Source organism: Medicago sativa, chromosome 1 (genome assembly GCF_051527215.1).
Source record: "Medicago sativa cultivar Bolivia chromosome 1, Bolivia_mono, whole genome shotgun sequence".
NCBI classification, from domain to species: domain Eukaryota; kingdom Viridiplantae; phylum Streptophyta; class Magnoliopsida; order Fabales; family Fabaceae; genus Medicago; species Medicago sativa.
The window spans coordinates 61,634,112-61,655,593 of record NC_140749.1 but is presented as its reverse complement, the minus strand read 5'-3'; the positions used below and the strand labels follow the sequence as shown (position 1 = coordinate 61,655,593).

Genomic DNA, 21,482 nt, shown 5'->3' with positions numbered 1-21,482 from the left:
GACTTTGCTGGTTTATAAGTGATTATGATTCAAATTATTTACGATTAATTTTAAGAATTATTTGACTTTGCTGGTTTATAATTGCTTATACAAACTATGATAGTGTGCTTTTTTTTTTTTTATCTATAAGCACACCTTTGGGTTGAACTTTTCTTTCCAAAATTACCCTTAATTTTAAATACAAATAGCCAATTATAAAATAATAAGTGGATTAGCAATTCATGTCACTAATCGTCACCGTTAACCCTCTTTTACCTCTATTAACCAAAGATCAAACTCACAAAAAAACATGCACAAAACAACAACTCATGTTACTTTTTTATCAGCCGCTTTTATGTTGTACATATGTGTTATTCCCCTCAATACAATCGACAAAGATTGTCAAGTATTTTCATATCCCTTCCACAAAAAACAGTATTCCATGTTATTTTATTGATATAAATTACTCATCCTTAGTCTTTGAACAATCGTAACAAACGTGAGTAAACAATAATGGAAAAGATTAGACTTTAAATCCTCTAAAAAAAAAGATTAGTAACAAACGTGAGCAAAAAATAATGTTAAATATTGGAATTTAAATCCTCTAAAAAAAATTAGTAACAAACGTGAGCAAAAAATATTGTTAAAGATTGGACTTTAAATCCTCTAAAAAAAGATTAGTAATAGACGTGAGCAAAAAATATTGTTGAAGATTGGACTATAAATTCTCTAAAAAAAAGATTAGTAACAAACGTGAGCAAAAAATAATGTTAAAGATTGGTCTTTAAATCCTCTAAAAAAAGATTAGTAACAAACGTGAGAAAAAAATAATGTTAAAGATTGAACTTTAAATACTCTAAAAAAAAATATTAGTAACAAATGTGAGCAAAAAATAATGTTAAAGATTGAACTTTAAATCCTCTGGAAAAAAATATTAGTAACAAACGTGAGCAAAATATTATGTTAAAGATTGGACTTTAAATCTTCTAAAAAAATATTAGTAACAAATGTGAGCAAAAATTAATGTTAAAGGGCAGATCATTCCCAATGTCGGAATCTATCTTCCACGACAAGTTTTCAGTCATGGTCAATTATATGTAGCTTTATCGAGAGGAGTTTCTCAAAATTCAACAAAAGTTCTCATTAATGAAGGGAAAATAGGAGAAGATGGATGTAACACCCCGTTTTCCCAACATAAAAATTTCATCATAAATCAGAGTATTTTAAATCATAACAGAGTGTCACATACTTCTTGAAAAATCATAAAATGGATAATAATAATTATCTCTCAAATTCGACATCAAATTCTAAAACCATGCAGCGGAAAATAATTCAGCATACTAAAGTCTTGGCACGCAGGCCTTAGTGGAAAATCTCATAAATTAGTTCATAAAAGAGACACGTAAGGAATAGAAGTAAAAGCAAGCCCCCATCCCGTTACGTATCAGAGCACCTAGACACCAAGTGAGGAGTCCACTCACGAACACCTCTAATCTTTATTACCTGCACATTACCCACGGTCGAGGCAACATATACGCAGAAGGGGTGAGATTTCATAATCAATACATTAAGCATATAATCCAATAAAATGCATTTAACAACTTAAACATTAATAACATATCAACAATTAACAATTAGCATATTTTTCATTTCATAACAAATACAATCATCTAATACCATTACTAATTTTCATCACAAATCTTAATCAACTTAACACTCAACTTGACGACACAACTCACCTTTTACCATGCAACTCTATCAACTCAACAACAACTTGACAACACAACTCATCTTAGACCATGCAACTCTATCAACTCAACAACAACTTGACAATCTTAAACATCATGAAACTTCTTGATATGCAAATGCATGTGGTACCAATCAACAATATAATGAGCATAATAGGCTCCTCAACGTGTGAGCACAAAGGCTGCCGGGCCTAAAGCCCCCAACTTTAATGAGCACAAAGGCTGCCGGGCCTAAAGCCCCCAACTTTAATGAGCACAAAGGCTGCCGGGCCTAAAGCCCCCAACTTTAATGAGCACAAAGGCTGCCGGGCCTAAAGCCCCCATCTTTAATGAGTATGCAATGGACTCAATCTTCCTACAACTTAGACATCTTGAACTTCTTAAACAACTTATATGATTCCCATAATTTGGACAACTTCTTACGACTTCACAACTTAAACCGACACTTACAACTTTATGACATTAATGGTCAACAACATCAAACGATAAACATCAACATCTTAAACATCACATCAACATAAGCATCATAAATAACACATATTTAAATCACACATCTTCCAAATAACACTTCATTATATAACACATCTTTAAATAGCATCATTATCAAATACACATCATTAAATAACACTTCAGTTATACATCATCAATTAACACATCATCAAATAATTCACAATTACACTTAGTCAAATAATACATCAACTATACTTCTTAAATATCACATCTTTACATACCACATCTTAACTTAGGCTTCCTGGACAGCTTCTAATAATCTAGACATCCTTCCTTTCCTACTCCAAGTTCATCTTAAAACTACACGATCTTTAAATCACACATCTTTATATAAGACATTGTCAATCGACTCACTATCACACATCACCAATTAACACATAATAACACATAATTATTCGTGCAAATTAAAAGAACTAACGAAATTAGTTATTCTCGGCTAACTAAATTAAGATGATTGGCTAAACAAACATGTTCGAAAAAATAATAATTTATCATGTGACCATCAGAAGTAGCATTATCAATAATTTATTTAGAAAGAAATCATGTGTCCCCCTTTGAATCCTCTAATCTAAAACTAATGGCTATTATCACGGTTGAAACAAAAGAGCACCAATTAAAATTCAATTATGATAACTAGTCTCCATTGATTTTTTTTTAAGTAACAAGTTGAACAGCAAGGTTGGCCGTTTATAAATTAACAGAGTAGTGTATATAAGGGTAAGCACAGCACATACAACTCAATCAATTGGGATGAAAACACAACGACACATTCCTCGGCAAAAGTGTTAACTAATAACAGTACTTGCTCAAACATTATTTGATTAAAATAAATTAATTGATATCATTATGGGTTTTCTCCCGTGGTTAAATATTTTGTCTCATTCGTTTCAGGTTCAACAATTAAAAAGAATCTGCATCTCGTGAATATAAGCTCAATCAACTACAAATTTAGCACCTAAAAATAGTGAACTCAGATATAAGAATACAGCCAAAATCACAACGATAAACTAGAGCAAAGATCATGCAAAACAATGGTAAATAATAACCTTTCACTACCCATATGTTCATACAACCCTTTATGATGAATGGAGACTTCCCTTACATCAATTCAACGGTTTTTCATCACTTAATCATCAATTCTTACTCAAACCCTAATTCTCATAATCTTACAAAACCTCAACCTAATCATGCTAAATTCATTTTTTTAGAATCATACCCTTAATAATATTGAAAGTTAGTCTCACCCTTACCTGGTAATTGAAGAAAATCGATAGCCTCCTCTTGTTCTTCTCTCTTTCTGACTTTTTCTCCCTTTTCTCTAAAAACGTACTGCCTAAAAACTTTTCTCAACCTAACTCCTTCTATTTATAACCTCACTCTAATTTCTCTTTACACCTCTAAAAATGCTCTTTTCACATCACAGCCCAAATTCTAATATTTTTATTTTATTTTCATATCTTATTTTATTTAATAATAAAATAAGTCACACCAACATTATAACTTCACAAAATCACATACTTCACATCAATCTTGAAAATCACACAATTTACCTATAAATCATGTAAACTACTTCAATTCATAAATCATATAAATCACACATATAAATCATATAAATATATGTTAAAACTCATCAAAATAGTTAAATAATTATGACGGGCGTTACAACTCTCCCCAACTTAAAGAATTTTCGTCCTCGAAAATTTACCTCAGATCAACGATCCTCACTCTCCGTCTGAGTACCAGATAAAGCAAACACTTTCCCTCTGGTCCGAGCCTTCTTCGGATTCTTGCATTGAGACCCAATATGACCCTCTTCATTGCAGTTAAAGCACACAACGTCTCCATGCTTACACTCTGCAAGTGTATGTCCTTTACTACCACAACGAAAGCATCGTTTAATATCCTTAGTGCAAGCATTACTCTTATGGCCTTTCTCGTCGCAAGTGAAACAAACAATCTCCGCACCAGCATCTTTCTTATTTGACCTTCTTTCATCATTAGCTCTTCCTTTTCCTTTGTCAGCAGGAGCACTGTAAGGCTTTGGACAATTTTGCTGGCCCTTACCCCTCTTCTCACTCATAATCTTATAATGAGCTTTGCTATCATCTTCATAGATTCTGCATCTGCTCACCAAAGCAGAAAAGTCACTGATCTGTTGGTAACCAATGGCTCGCTTAATATCAGCACGCAAACCATTCTCAAACTTGATACACTTAGAGAACTCAGCATTGTCCCCAGTGTAGTGTGGATAGAACTGAGCCAGCTCCACAAATTTTGCTGCATACTCTGTCACCGACATGTTTCCTTGCTTCAGCTCAAGGAACTCGATCTCTTTTCTTCCGCGAACATCCTCAGGAAAATATCTGTTTAGGAACTCTCTCTTAAACACAACCCAAGTAATAACTGCATCATCCTGCTCTAGGGTAGGTTGGAGGCTCACCCACCAGTCATCAGCTTCCTCAGCCAGCATATGCGTTCCAAAGCGCACCTTCTGATCATCAGTACATTGCATAACTCTGAAAATTCTTTCAACCTCCTTGAGCCACGTCTGTGCTCCGTCAGGGTCGTACCTTCCTTTGAAGGTAGGAGGATGATTTCTCAGAAAGGTCTCCAACATTCTCACATCAGCATTCGCACCAGCACCAGCATTTGGATGTTGTCCCACAGCTTGGGCTACAGCTTCCAAAGCAGCAGCAATCGCAGCATCATTTCTTCCAGCCATTCTAACCCTCTTATAGCAAATAAGATTTGCAGCCTCCAGGTCTCTTCTCTACACAACACACAACATTTAGAATATCATAATAGTGGTATACCAACTGCTAAAGACACAACTCGACTCACTACTTGGCCGGACGGACCGACCTGCTCTGATACCAATTGTAACACCCCGTTTTCCCAACATAAAAATTTCATCATAAATCAGAGTATTTTAAATCATAACAGAGTGTCACATACTTCTTGAAAAATCATAAAATGGATAATAATAATTATCTCTCAAATTCGACATCAAATTCTAAAACCATGCAGCGGAAAATAATTCAGCATACTAAAGTCTTGGCACGCAGGCCTTAGTGGAAAATCTCATAAATTAGTTCATAAAAGAGACACGTAAGGAATAGAAGTAAAAGCAAGCCCCCATCCCGTTACGTATCAGAGCACCTAGACACCAAGTGAGGAGTCCACTCACGAACACCTCTAATCTTTATTACCTGCACATTACCCACGGTCGAGGCAACATATACGCAGAAGGGGTGAGATTTCATAATCAATACATTAAGCATATAATCCAATAAAATGCATTTAACAACTTAAACATTAATAACATATCAACAATTAACAATTAGCATATTTTTCATTTCATAACAAATACAATCATCTAATACCATTACTAATTTTCATCACAAATCTTAATCAACTTAACACTCAACTTGACGACACAACTCACCTTTTACCATGCAACTCTATCAACTCAACAACAACTTGACAACACAACTCATCTTAGACCATGCAACTCTATCAACTCAACAACAACTTGACAATCTTAAACATCATGAAACTTCTTGATATGCAAATGCATGTGGTACCAATCAACAATATAATGAGCATAATAGGCTCCTCAACGTGTGAGCACAAAGGCTGCCGGGCCTAAAGCCCCCAACTTTAATGAGCACAAAGGCTGCCGGGCCTAAAGCCCCCAACTTTAATGAGCACAAAGGCTGCCGGGCCTAAAGCCCCCAACTTTAATGAGCACAAAGGCTGCCGGGCCTAAAGCCCCCATCTTTAATGAGTATGCAATGGACTCAATCTTCCTACAACTTAGACATCTTGAACTTCTTAAACAACTTATATGATTCCCATAATTTGGACAACTTCTTACGACTTCACAACTTAAACCGACACTTACAACTTTATGACATTAATGGTCAACAACATCAAACGATAAACATCAACATCTTAAACATCACATCAACATAAGCATCATAAATAACACATATTTAAATCACACATCTTCCAAATAACACTTCATTATATAACACATCTTTAAATAGCATCATTATCAAATACACATCATTAAATAACACTTCAGTTATACATCATCAATTAACACATCATCAAATAATTCACAATTACACTTAGTCAAATAATACATCAACTATACTTCTTAAATATCACATCTTTACATACCACATCTTAACTTAGGCTTCCTGGACAGCTTCTAATAATCTAGACATCCTTCCTTTCCTACTCCAAGTTCATCTTAAAACTACACGATCTTTAAATCACACATCTTTATATAAGACATTGTCAATCGACTCACTATCACACATCACCAATTAACACATAATAACACATAATTATTCGTGCAAATTAAAAGAACTAACGAAATTAGTTATTCTCGGCTAACTAAATTAAGATGATTGGCTAAACAAACATGTTCGAAAAAATAATAATTTATCATGTGACCATCAGAAGTAGCATTATCAATAATTTATTTAGAAAGAAATCATGTGTCCCCCTTTGAATCCTCTAATCTAAAACTAATGGCTATTATCACGGTTGAAACAAAAGAGCACCAATTAAAATTCAATTATGATAACTAGTCTCCATTGGTTTTTTTTTTAAGTAACAAGTTGAACAGCAAGGTTGGCCGTTTATAAATTAACAGAGTAGTGTATATAAGGGTAAGCACAGCACATACAACTCAATCAATTGGGATGAAAACACAACGACACATTCCTCGGCAAAAGTGTTAACTAATAACAGTACTTGCTCAAACATTATTTGATTAAAATAAATTAATTGATATCATTATGGGTTTTCTCCCGTGGTTAAATATTTTGTCTCATTCGTTTCAGGTTCAACAATTAAAAAGAATCTGCATCTCGTGAATATAAGCTCAATCAACTACAAATTTAGCACCTAAAAATAGTGAACTCAGATATAAGAATACAGCCAAAATCACAACGACAAACTAGAGCAAAGATCATGCAAAACAATGGTAAATAATAACCTTTCACTACCCATATGTTCATACAACCCTTTATGATGAATGGAGACTTCCCTTACATCAATTCAACGGTTTTTCATCACTTAATCATCAATTCTCACTCAAACCCTAATTCTCATAATCTTACAAAACCTCAACCTAATCATGCTAAATTCATTTTTTTAGAATCATACCCTTAATAATATTGAAAGTTAGTCTCACACTTACCTGGTAATTGAAGAAAATCGATAGCCTCCTCTTGTTCTTCTCTCTTTCTGACTTTTTCTCCCTTTTCTCTAAAAACGTACTGCCTAAAAACTTTTCTCAACCTAACTCCTTCTATTTATAACCTCACTCTAATTTCTCTTTACACCTCTAAAAATGCTCTTTTCACATCACAGCCCAAATTCTAATATTTTTATTTTATTTTCATATCTTATTTTATTTAATAATAAAATAAGTCACACCAACATTATAACTTCACAAAATCACATACTTCACATCAATCTTGAAAATCACACAATTTACCTATAAATCATGTAAACTACTTCAATTCATAAATCATATAAATCACACATATAAATCATATAAATATATGTTAAAACTCATCAAAATAGTTAAATAATTATGACGGGCGTTACAATGGAGACTTTACGAAAAATATAGTTTTTAAAGATATTCTTTTATCGCAATCATAACAATGTTTCTTTTACATAAAATGCCATTTATACATTTATGTTATGATGTTACTAATTACTATTAGAATATAGAATAAAAGATCATTATTTTTTTCTTTATTTTATACTAGCAGAAAGATGGGCACTATCGTGCCCGTCTGTCCGCTCTTTCTACTGCGCTAACGCATGTGATTATTTTATTATGTTTGTTTGTATAATTTTGAATAAAATTTTTAAATTTTTAAATATTATAAAAATTATTGATATATTGATTTACAAACAAAATATTGTCAAGGCATATAACAAAATTATTTTTGAAGTCAACATATTTTAGTTTGCCTGCATATAAAATTAAGGTAAAATAATGATCATTTATTGTTATTCTAATAGCAATTAGTAACATCATAACATAAATGTGTGTGTTGTGTAAAAGAAACAACATAAATAAATGTATAAATGACATGTTATGTAAAAGAAACATTGCTATGATTGCGATAAAAGAATACCTTTAAAAACTACATTTTTCGTAAAGTCTCCATCTTCTCCTTCTATTTTCCATTCTTTAATGAGAACTTTAGTTGAATTTTGAGAATTTTCTCTTGATAAAGCTACATATAATTGACCATGACTAAAAACATGTCGTCGAAGATATATTCCGACATTGGGAATGATCTGCCCTTATGACTTATTTATGGTAATAGTAAAACTTAGTCTAACAGAAAACTGTTTTCTATTAAGCACAAAGGGAAGTCATGAGCTCGCATTTGTTTTCATTTAATTTTGGACAAGAATGCTCTTTTTCCAGCATTTCTTCCTGTTAGGATTTCCACATCCAACATATTCTTAAATAAACCACAACATAACAATCGTGTTTCATTACACAGGTCGTATCTAGGGTCTATGTTTCGCAACAACATCAAAGGTGCACCTTTTTTTACCTTTAAAATATGTGGTGGGATACTTCCTTGAGCAGTTGAGTTTAGGAATTCCTGTTGATATAAGTTATGAGTATCCCCTTCAATCTCGTTAAATGATAACAAATTATGTTATTCTCCTGAAAACTAATTGATAATTATGTCATTTAAATTTTGAACATCATCATTTGTAGGTGTAATTATGGCTCTTTTGACCATATATGAATTATGATATTACTCCTCGCCTATGAATCACATAAACTCCTCATATTAGATGAGTCTGAACACGTGTTGTATCCACATCCACAAATATAATACCCTAAATTATGTGATTTTCTCAAATTATCAATGTTATTGGCGTGTTAGTATCCGTGTTGTATCTAGTGTCAGTGTTCGTATCCATACTTCTTAGCGGTCATCTTTTTTTATGGCCTCTCAGATGGTGGTTTGAATGTAACCAAAAACAAAAGATGGTGGTTTGAAGCTTTCTAGTGTTTCTTTTTTTAGTTGTTGGTAACATGAGTGTGATTATCGTTTAACAATTTTGAATTGTTTAAATAGTTTTAACACTTTGATTTCACTGTATTTTGTTGGATATTGGATGGGGGCCATGGGAGCAGTTTATCAATTGTTTACATGCAGAACGTTTGGAATCACAAAGAAAAAAGCAATGCCTTTATTCCTTTAAACGACAGTGGAAGGAGCTTAACGGCAGGGGATGCTATTGCTTATTTTCCCTTTATTTAATAATTAAAAAAAACCACGGTTCTCTTTATATATAAAAAAAAAACCACTCTATCGTAGTTTGTATAAGCAATTATAAACCAGCAAAGTCAAATAATTCTTAAAATTAATCGTAAACAATTTGAATCATAATCTCTTATAAACCGGCAAAGTCAAATCTATAATCCATAAAATTAATTGACTTTGATTAGTTGTAACATGAAAGAAAAAGAAAAAAACTAAATAGGTTAATTCTGAATTCTGATGTAGAGGGTTGAGAGAGGTTGAGAAAAACTAAACAATGCGGGAACGAACGATTAACTGTGATAACCCTACTTATTAATATTTAATATAGTGCTAACAAATCTTTTTCTAAAATATTTTGAGTCCTACTATTTTTTTAGAGGATTTAAAGTCCAATCTTTAACATTATTTTTTGCTCGCGTTTGTTAATAATCTTTTTTTTAGAGGATTTAAAGTCCAATCTTTAACATTATATTTTGCTCACGTTTGTTACTAATCTTTTTATCGGAAGATTTAAAGTCCAATCTTTAACATTATTTTTTGCTCACGTTTGTTGCTAATCTTTTTTTTAGAGTATTTAAAGTCCAATCTTTAACATTATTATTTTTTGCTCATGTTTGTTACTAATCTTTATTTTAGAGGATTTAAAGTCCAATCTTTAACATTATTTTTTGGTCACATTTGTTACTAATCTTTCTTTTAGAGGATTTAAAGTCCAATCTTTAGCAATATTTTTTGCTCATGTTTGTTACTAATCTTTTTTTTCGAGGATTTAAAGTCTAATCTTTGACATTATTTTTTGCTCACGTTTGTTACTAATATTTTTTTTAGAGGATTTAAAGTCTAATCTTTAACATTATTTTTTCCTCACGTTTGTAACTAATCTTTTTTTAGAGGATTTAAAGTCCAATCTTTACCATTATTTTTTGCTCATGTTTGTTACAATTGGACAAAGGCTAAGGAAGAGTAACTTATATTAATAAATTAATAAAATAAAATAAAATGTAAATATTGTTTTTTGTGGAAGTAATAAAATAATATGGAAATATTGTTTTTTGTTGATGAGATACGAAAATAATTGGCAATCTTTATCGGTTGTATTGAGGGGAACAACACAGATGTACAACATAAAATCGGCTGATAAAAAAGTAAGATGAGTTTTTGTTTTGTGCTAGTTTTTTGTAAGTTTGATATGTAGTTAACGGAGGTAAAAGAGGGTTAACGTGGACGATTAGTGACATGGATTAGTAATCCACCTGTTATTTTATAATTGGCTAACAGTAAGAACAGTTCATAAGAAATTGTGCGTAAGTTTTCTCCTTAAATTAAATTTATTCTTATCTATTTATTACATGTGTTATTTGTATTTAAATTTAAAACTAAAAATTAAGGGTATTTTTGGAAAGAAAATTCCAACCCAAAAGTGTGCTGAAAGAGGTAGTTTTCTTTATATATAGTATAGATGCAGACAAATTAAAATATGTTGAATTCATAAATAATTGTTATATAACTTGACAATATTTTGTTTATAAATCAATATATCAATAATTTCCATTAATATTTAAAAATTTAATCAAAATTATACAAACAAACATAATAAAATAATCACATGCGTTAGCGCAGTAGAAAGAGCGGACAGACGGGCACGATAGTGCTCGTCTTTCCGCTAGTATATATAAAAAAGGCAACCGATTAATAATGTTTAATTCACCAAAAAAAGAAAAAAAATTACATTGCTTTTCTTTTTAAAAAAACGTAGGTAGTTTTTTTTTTTTTAAGGGTAGGTAGTTTCTTTTTGTGAGTTGGCAGTTTTTTTTTATTTCATAAATGGAATAAAATCAAAGGTTAGAAATGAAAAAAATACAAAAGACTATAAAACTATAAGCTCAAAAGTTAGTGAGAAAAATTTGTTACCGAACACTTCTCATTTTCTCAAACAAACTTATAAGCTAGTTCAATAAACTATAAGTTAATTTATTTGTTTTACCAAACATAGTCTTAGTTCAAGTAAATTGACGAGTTTTTTTTCGTCCCTATTTCTTTTTTGAAAAAACAAACCTTGTAAGGTGCAAACGTTTTGATTTTTGTCAATGCAGTCAATTTTTGTTAAAAAAGTTGATGTGACAAAATGAGGCCGACGTGACACATTTTGATGTTGCAAATGGAGGCCGACGCGACAAAAATTTGGCTGAGTCATAAATCGAAAGCCAAAAACCAAAAAAAGTCACAAATTGGAGGCCGACTCGACACTGATATTTCTTAGATATCTCTCTCTCCTCCTCTTCCTTCTTCATATTGTACAAAAAAAACCTAGAACAAGAACAACAATCCAAGAACTTCTTCATCACACCCACCGCCAACAACTTCCACAACCCTGTCAATCGTCTAAACCCATCATCAGCAAAAGCAAACGAAAAACTCAGAACAATTCCCTTCTAACTAACAAACACAACCCAAAAATCCTTATTCACCATCAACTAAAACCCATACCACAATCTTTGTCATCATCATTGCAAACCTAGAAAAAAAACTTCCCCTTCAAACTAACAAACCAAGAAAACCTGCAAACTCTCTACGTCACCACCATCTAAGTTCCAAATCGAGTACAACGAAAGAGATTGTTTAGAAAGGTAGATCCCAACATAAACTTGAAAAAATAGGGACAAAACGTTTGCATCTTACCGGGTTTCTTTTTAAAAAAAATAGGGACAAAAACAAAAAACTCGTCAACTTGACTAACTACACATTTAAACCTTCTCTCCACACATGGAAGTAAATGGATTCTCTAAATTGAAATTCTAATCAATTTTTCTCAATTGTTGCATATCCTGAGAGAGAAAATTGGAGATAAAATAATTATAAATAAATAAGACATAAACCTGATAGGTGAGATGCAACAATTGAAAAAAATTGAGAGGATTTCAATTGAAAGGGTTCACTCTCAAGTATGGACACCCCATACATATGTGTGTTCACATGTTGCGTTGAGTCGAATTTGACCAAATTTATGTATTAACCTCTATTAGATGCATTTAACTTACATAGCAAAAGATGGCATTGATATTAACTGTTGTGAATTCTAACATGTTACTCAAATTGTGTTTTCTATCTAACCCAAAATACATGACTTCAAAATTATTATTGTTTAATCAATCATGGCTTCACAGAGTTGGAATTTAAATTACGGATTATTGGAAGAAAAATCACAAGTCCCTCATTAAATTGAGGATTGTTGAATCCCAAGTCCTAGCCCATGGTCATTGCTCATTAGCAACACTTCACATTTTATATACGGCATCCTGCTTCTTAAAGTTTGCATAGAGAGTTAGACGTGTACTCCTCATATCATCACTGTACTTCAAAAGTGAAATTAAGCGTAAAAAGATTATGATGCATTCATGTGTTTTAAGCATCAAGGCTTTTGCTTTGTCAATAATGGAAGCATTTTATTTACTCTTTATAGTGGAAGCATCATCAAGATATTTATGGGGTTTGTGATTTTTCTATGACGTGCAATGAAAGCGTAAAGGGACTATCACAAACAATGGACAACCTGTTTTAAAGTGCTGGTCATGATCCCGACAGGAAAGATCCTAAAACAATGTACAAAAATATAAGAAAAATCACTATACCCTTTAATTAATATTATATGGTTAGTAAAACCTAGCTCAATCATTAATATCAAAATTGTTAGATTGGACACCTTCATTCAGGTTTAAATCTGAAACCTTACAATATGTGTAAGTTTCTCTGGTCTTTACCACTTCGTCAACATACAAAAAAAGTATATTTATCAGTTATCACTTTTAAATTGTTATTTTATACTTTACGTGCATGTTTCTTCACTCTTTTTATGTTGTGTTAACGTGTGTAGATTATCAACCATATTTTATAAAAATTTGCGTGTAAATTACAAATGATATTTTATATATATATATATATATATATATATATATATATATATATATATATGTATTAAAATACATAAGTATAGATATAAATATTTATGAATTTCAAATGTAACAAACTCAAACCATATTTATCTTTTTCAACGACAACAATAATATAACAAATAAAATAAAAATTCTTATCTTTTTTAATAACATCACCAATATAACATTATTATAAGAAAATTTGTTTAAGGGTATGATTGAAATAACAAAAAAACCAGCCTAACATCCCCTAAAATTGACTATTTTCTTTATATATACTAGCGGAAAGACGGGCACTATCGTGCTCGTCTGTCCGCTCTTTCTACTGCGCTAACGCATGTGATTATTTTATTATGTTTGTTTGTATAATTTTGATTAAAATTTTAAAATATTAATGAAAATTATTGATATATTAATTTATAAACAAAATATTGTCAAGGCATATAACAAAATTATTTATGAACTCAACATATTTGAGTTTTCCTGCATATAAAATAAAGATAAAATAATGATAATTTATTGTTTATTCTAATAGTAATTAGTAACATTATAACATAAATGTATAAATGACATGTTATGTAAAAGAAAAATTGTTATGATTACGATAAAAGAATATCTTAAAAACTATATTTTTTGTAAAGTCTCCATCTTCTCCTTCTATTTTTCCTTCTTTAATGAGAACTTTGTTGAATTTTGAGAAACTCCTCTTGATAAAGCTACATATAATTGACCATGGCTGAAAACATGCCGTGGAAGATAGATTTCGACATTGGGAATGGTCCGCCCTTGTGACTTATTTATGGTAATAACAAAACTTAGTCTAATGGAAAACTGTTTTCAACTAAGCACAAAGGGAAGTCCTGAACTCACATTTATTTTTAATTTAATTTTGGGCAAGAATGCTCTTTTTTCAGCATTGCTTCCTGTTAGGATTTCCATATCCAACATATTCTTAAATAAACAACGACATAACAATCGTGTCACATTACAGAGACCATATCTAGGGTCTATGTTTTACAACAACATCAAAGGTGCACCTTTTTTTACCTTTAAAATATGTGGTGGGATACTTCCTTGAGCAATTGAGTTTATGAATTCCTCTTGATATAAGTTATGAGTATCCCCTCCAACCTCGTCAAAATGACAACAAATTATGTTCTTCTCCTGAAAACTGATTGATAATTAATATTTAATATAGTGCTAACAAATCTTTTTCTGAAATATTTTGAGTCCTAATCTTTTTTTAGAGGATTTAAAGTCCAATCTTTAACATTATTTTTTGCTCACATTTGTTACTAATCTTTTTTTAGAGGCTTTAAAGTCCAATCGTTAACATTATATTTTGCTCACGTTTGTTACTAATCTTTTTTTAGAGGATTTAAAGTCCAATCGTTAACATTATATTTTGCTCATGTCTGTTACTAATTTTTTTTTCTTCAAAAGATTTAAACTCCAATCTTTAACATTATTTTTTTTGGTTCACATTTGTTACTAATCTTTTTTTAGAGTATTTAAAGTCCAATCTTTAACATTATTACCTTTTACTCACGTTTGTTACTAATCTTTTTTTAGAGGATTTAAAGTCCAATCTTTAACATTATTTTTTGCCCACATTTGTTACTAATCTTTTTTTTAGAGGATTTAAAGTCCAATTTTAACAATATTTTTTGCTCACGTTTGTTACTAATCTTTTTTTAGAGGATTTAAAGTCTAATCTTTAACAATATTTTTTTCTCACGTTTGTTACTAATCTTTTTTTTAGAGGATTTAAAGTCCAATCTTTAACATTATTTTTTGCTCACGTTTGTTACTAGTATTTTTTTAGAGGATTTAAAGTCCAATCTTTACCATTAGTTTTTGCTCTCGTTTGTTACAATTGATCAAAGGCTAAGGAAGAGTAGAAATACTGTTTTTTGTGGAAGTAATAAAATAATATGGAAATAATGTTTTTTGTGGAAGGGATATGAAAATATTTGGCAATCTTTGTCGGTTGTATTGAGGGGAACAACACAGATGTACAACATAAAATCGGCTGATTAAAAAGTAACATGAGTTTTTGTTTTGTGCTGGTTTTTTGTGAGTTTGATCTATGGTTAACGGAGGTAAAAGAGGGTTAACGGGAACGATTAGTGACATGGATTATTAATCCACGTGTTATTTTATAACTGGCTAACAGTAGGAACAGTTCATAAGGAATTGTGTGTAAGTTTTCTCCTTAAATTAAATTTATTATTATCTATTTGTTACATGTGTTATTTGTATTTAAAATTAAAATTAAAAATTAAGGGTATTTTTGGAAAGAAAATTTCAACCCAAAAGTGTGCTGAAAAGGGTAGTTTTCTTTATAGTATATAGTATAGATTATAGATTATTTGGTAAAAAATTAAATCGTTATTATTTTTCATTTATGCAGAACTTCTTAATCTATATCAAACTATAACAATTTTTGTTTGACCAAGGAAGTAACAAGTATGAAGAATAAGCCTAAATATTGGATATTATAATTTAGGGTTTAGCACAATACCAAGTTTGGATGTAATTTTTTATTTTAATTTTACTGTTCAATATTTATTTACAATTTTATAATCATTTACCTAGTCAAGTAATTTAATTTAATTTAATTTAATTTGTCAATAAATAATAATTTAATTTTGTTTCTTATTTTGTGAATGTGCCTTTGCTCTTAAGCTTTGGACCTGGTGGCCACAACCCTCAGCACTACTTTGAAATTCCTATCAACTAGACTTTTCACCCGTGCTGTCGCACGGGTCATATACAATGTAAATGTAGTAGGGAAAAGCAAAAATACATCGTATATTTTCAAATGTCATAACTTTAAATTCAATAATAATGGAAGTTTTTTGTGTCTACACATTTCGAAAAATTTCTTTAAACATTGTCTTCATCTATTAGCAAATTTTTTAGACCGTTTCTTGAGGTGACCGTTGAAAATTGTGCCCGTGAACTCAGATTCATATCTATATCAATCCCAGTTAGACTTCTTTCTGAACTTTTTTCTGTATTAATTGTACTTTAAAAGAGGTTGGTTTTCAAAACCTAAGTAAACAATGAATTTAAAAACATTAATTGGCTTCTGCTTGTACATAAATGCGTTTATCATTTAAAAGACTATATTTTAAGAGTGTAAGTGGATCGGGTAAATCCAACGAATTCAACAGGCCGAACCAAACCAACCCGTATACACCCGTGCTGTTGATTGGTTCAAGTCAAAAAATGATCCGAACTGAAGGCATTTCAGAACAAATTGTGTAAAGAACAATATGGTGAATAAATATCATAAAAAATAAAAAGAATGGAATAACGTATTTTCCCAATTCCCCTTGTAAATTTATTTTCCAAATGCAGTTTGCTAATGTCCTACAAAGAAACACTCTTTAACAATTTTCGTTTTCATTGCTACATCTTTTAAGCAATGAATTCTTCAAATCTAATAATAATCAACTGGAATATACAATCTTCTATTTCCACATGTTATATAGAGTTGGCAGACTCATCATCCCATTTTTTTTCATCCTTCAATTGAAGGTCTTGTGTTGGGCAATCTCCTACCATTCACAAAGGAACTGAATAAAGGCAGTGCTCTAGAAGGTTGTACATAGGGTACCATGTGAGCACCTCCCCGTACGGTGGCGAAAATTAACAAATTTCCATACTCAAAGTTGCCCAACCTCCAACCTACACATAGATATGCAATGCAATTAATCAATTATTACCCGTCCAAATAATGGTTCGCTTAAATTTTACAAAGCTACAATGCTATAGCACTGCTAAATAGCGTATCTCATAACAATAATGATTTGTTTAAATTCCACTACGCAATAGCGCCACTATAGCCTTTATTTGACAACAGTGACAAAAACCACTGTTGCTTTGGAAAACTGGAGCGAAAAAATTGAATAACCATACTATAGAGTACTGAACTTATTTTTCGAAATACAGAAAATGGTTAAACTGTTAAAATAAAATAAAAATTGCCTGGCCTTTGCGGAACCAAGCTCCATATGGGACTGTAATCTTGAACTTCAGGTCATTAGCCAGTTCACGAATGAGTGTTCGAGAACCTAGCAATGGCACAACGGAATCTTGGTCTCCGCTGTCATAATAATTTAACAAATGATTAGCTTCTTAGTAATCAGAGGATTTCAAGAGAAATGATCAATAGAGATTTGGAAGCCTGAGAGTGAGTAAAACTTGTAAGGAGTCGTTCTGATAAAAGATGTAAAATGAATAATAAAGTATAGTATCTATAGGGACAGATCACCTAATTAATTTATAACTAACTTATTGATATTAACATAATTAGTATTCTGTAACATAGCTTACTATCAAAAGGCAAAATTAAATAGCCAATTGGTCTCTTTTGTTGAAATTAGTTACCTGAAAACCCATACTGGAATATGGTTTTGAACAATCCGTTTGAGAATTGGAAGCATATTGATGTTAGGATCTGTATCACTGTAATTTAAAACACTGCAATAAAGAAAAAGTGCAGATCAGACATCAGATCACTAATGAAATGAATAAGAAAAAAAAAGACATATCTATTATGATTATAGCAGCCAAGATTTCAAGTAAGTTTAAAAATCTCAATTATCAAAATTCCAAAAAAAAAAAATAAATAAATCAACATGAGAGGCAATGATTGTTTATATTTTATAAGCTATATTAAGATGATATATCCAATAGATTGTAATAGTGAAAAAACACAGTAAAGAATAGTTGTGCCAAAAGCCTTATTGACAAAGAACAGTAAAAAACAAAATCTCAAGACGGGATAGAGACTTAATTTAATAAAGTAAAGTAAAACATTAACAAACCATACACTTGCTTAATTTAGTAAACCATTTTGTGTTCACTTATCATTTCTCTTTGGATAGAGACTTAATTTATGTTACTAACACACCATATACTTGCTTAATTTGTGGATAGAGACTTAATTGGGTACAGGTAAACAATCTAGCAAAGTAGTACATGTAACATCATAAAAGGAGGGAAAAATTATATTTGGACATCATAATAGATTATAGAAGATTAACCAAACAAAGAACTATTAATTAGACAAAGAGCGCTATTAAGCACAGAGGGAAAAATCAACGTGCATAATTATTATGTAGCATGAAATTGAAATCGTATGAGAAAGAACTATGAATACACATAACAGCTTGTTCGTCAGTTAGAAAACCTCAAAAGAATCCTATTAAAAATAAGATTAGGATCCATGTATTTACTTTATTATATATATAGGATCAGCATATCGTATCCTATCATATCATGTAAATAAGAACCGTATCCTATCATATCGTGTAAATAAGAACAGAATATCCTGTATATATTATTGTATTAATTGATTTGACGTCTATATAAAGAGAGCTCATTGTGTAGTTGAAACACATGGTCTCGCCATAAGTCCTAGTTTTTCTCATTCAACAAACTCAAATACTTCATTTGCCCTATGTTAGAAAAGCTGAAGCTAGACAAATACAAATGAGTTTAAGCAACACCAAACTGATATGCACCTACCATGTCAAAATCATTGGAAGCTGCTGTTAGATTTATACCAACTCCACCAGCTTTAAGTGACATCAACAACACCTGGTGCAAGAGATAACTGGTGATGGTTATTATTAGTCAAAGCATTGAAACAGTTCACTACACTGATTAGGTAACAGATAAACATGATGAAATATGTTAAGACCTGTATGTCGCTGTCTTCTGAGAATTGTTTGATTACTTTTTCCCGTTGCTGCAGATTCAATGTCCCATCAAGACGTACAGATGAAATTTTATTCCTGAACATAGATGATAACACAAATATAATGATTAATTAACCTCTGCTATCATTGTTCTTGGAAATTGGGTTAAGCCAAATTCAACCTTACAAAACCGGCTTGAAAGGTGAGGCCTGTCCAAGATTTATAAACACTACACGGGTCATATGCTATCTACTTGGTGTTTCAAAATACATTAATATAACAAACACTAATTTCAGAAAGTACATTGCAATTTGCAAGTGATATATTTAAGTCCATGTTTTTTACTTTTGTTCCAAGCAGCTATACAATTATTACTGGTTCTGCCATACATACTCTTATGTAAGAATGCAATTTTTATCACATATAGTTAGGATGCTATTTCTTGTCATGATAGGCTTTAACATAATTCATGAACTTGTCTTAATCAGGGAGGAGTTTTTATTTAAATGGAACAACATGTACACTGCAAACATAATGAAGAATTTTTTAAGATGTTTATGTTTCAACTGCACAAATACGGAACCAACCAAATGAATCATCACAGCACAGTTCGTCTATACTACATAAAATTATGTTGAATTTGAGTTTAGCATTGACCTATGTCCATTTACCGTTATTTCAATTTCCAGAATTGTATACAAACTGAATTCACACCTGCACAAATACAGGGAACAACGAAATGAATCATTCACATCACAGTACGACTATACTATTTAAAATTCTGTTTGAAATATTCAAGTTACGTTTTTTACTATATACTATATCCCAATGCTACTACAAAGACAATTAAGATACGAAAGTTAATATTATGGTAAAGTTAAAACAATAATGAACCAACCTTTTAAGCTAAGTAAATCACATGCAACCTTCCAATTGTTTCCTGCCATGATGAAAGAATTCATGTGCGACATTTCCAACCTTGCAGAACGCTATCTATTACCTTCAATCAAAGCTGCAAATCAAGAATAATGAAACAAAGCAACAATTAAATTTCAATCAAATTTTCATAATATATTAATTTCCAATGTCAAAACCAAATAAAATTAACAGTTGAATTAAGATCAGTGAACAATCAGATATCATTACAGCTCAATAATTGTTTCTTAAAAAATTCAACAAAATCAAATAAAAACTAAAACTGAGAAGGGGGTGTTGGTTTATGACATAATGTTAAAAAAAGAACAAAACAAACCTGTCAAAATTACCAATAGGAGAAAGTAGGTATAAATGTTAAACCTGTAGGTGACACCGTTGAAGAGGCATTCGATTTCGCATGGGAAAGGAGATAGTGGGAAGGGTGCGGTTGATTTTTGATTCACAACGGGAGATTCTGATTCGGAATTCGGATCAGCGTGACGATGATCGGCAACATTGGACTCATCAGAGTGTTCGTCGTACTGGCATGGCGTTGGTGTTGAATGAATGGGAAGCGGGAGAGACAACGGGACGGAGAGACCTAAAGAGTAGGCCGGAGGAGAAAATTAACGGCTGAGTCCGCCGGCCCAGAAGCCTTCGAATCAACGATTCGTGAGAGAGAGGGTGAAGAGAGAAAGCGATTAAAGGGAAAAACTGTTGCAGAGAACGAAAGAGCGATATAGATTCCGGTGAACCGTTAGATTCCGGTGGCAGAGGTCCATGGTGGTATTCAAAAAATGGGTGTGAGAGAGAAGGGAGAGAGAGAGGGGTGTGTTAGGTCAGAGGAGTGATGGTTTTCAGGGAAGAGAAAGAGGTTCGTAGAGAGAAGTATTTAGGAGTGATGTGTTGCTTTAGGGGTAATACAGTAATATTAAGCATTAGGGTTAGGTTGAAATTAGGGCAACAAAGTTTGCTTGGGGCAACTTTTATATATAGATTGATACATTACATTTGGCGTTTATGTGACAGAAACTGGACGCCCCAATACAAGGTAGTTATCAAAACTTGCATAATTAGCCTCTTGAATGTTATTTGGTACAAAAGAAATCAAGCACGATTCCAAAACAAATTGATTCATTGGAAAACTGCTATCAATTTAATTATCTCAAATGTCTCTCTTGCTGGTAATAACACAAAAAAATTATTTGCAATTTCAATATTTGAGAACACTATTTTGAAAGCTTGCACAAGATTGATATTCATCTTCCCAAAACTCCTATTATCAAAGAAGTTATTTGTTCTCCTCCAATCGGCAACTGGATCAAAGTCATCACAGATGGAGCAACTGTGAATAGTCAT

General features: G+C 31.5%; 1 protein-coding gene and 1 long non-coding RNA gene across 2 annotated transcripts; both read right to left on the bottom strand.

The window, feature by feature from the left end:
* Positions 1-3,948: 3,948 nt before the first annotated feature.
* Positions 3,949-6,051, bottom strand: LOC146956095 (uncharacterized). Its single transcript, XM_085749036.1, has one exon. The coding sequence runs from the start codon at positions 4,957-4,959 to the stop codon at positions 3,949-3,951; it is 1,011 nt and encodes a 336-aa protein (XP_085605162.1). The 5' UTR covers positions 4,960-6,051.
* A 10,837-nt stretch (positions 6,052-16,888) lies between these two features.
* On the bottom strand, positions 16,889-21,119 carry LOC146956094 (uncharacterized). Its single transcript, XR_015019011.1, has 7 exons — positions 20,505-21,119; positions 20,107-20,220; positions 19,866-19,922; positions 19,211-19,304; positions 19,036-19,107; positions 17,893-17,985; positions 16,889-17,608 (listed from the first exon to the last, which is right to left on the bottom strand). It is a non-coding gene; the product is annotated as an uncharacterized LOC146956094 (long non-coding RNA).
* Positions 21,120-21,482: the final 363 nt, after the last annotated feature.

Bases quoted from the DNA above. Each gene is read 5' to 3' on its own strand.
- LOC146956095 (XM_085749036.1), bottom strand. From the start codon at position 4,959: ATGGCTGGAAGAAATGATGCTGCGATTGCTGCTGCTTTGGAAGCTGTA.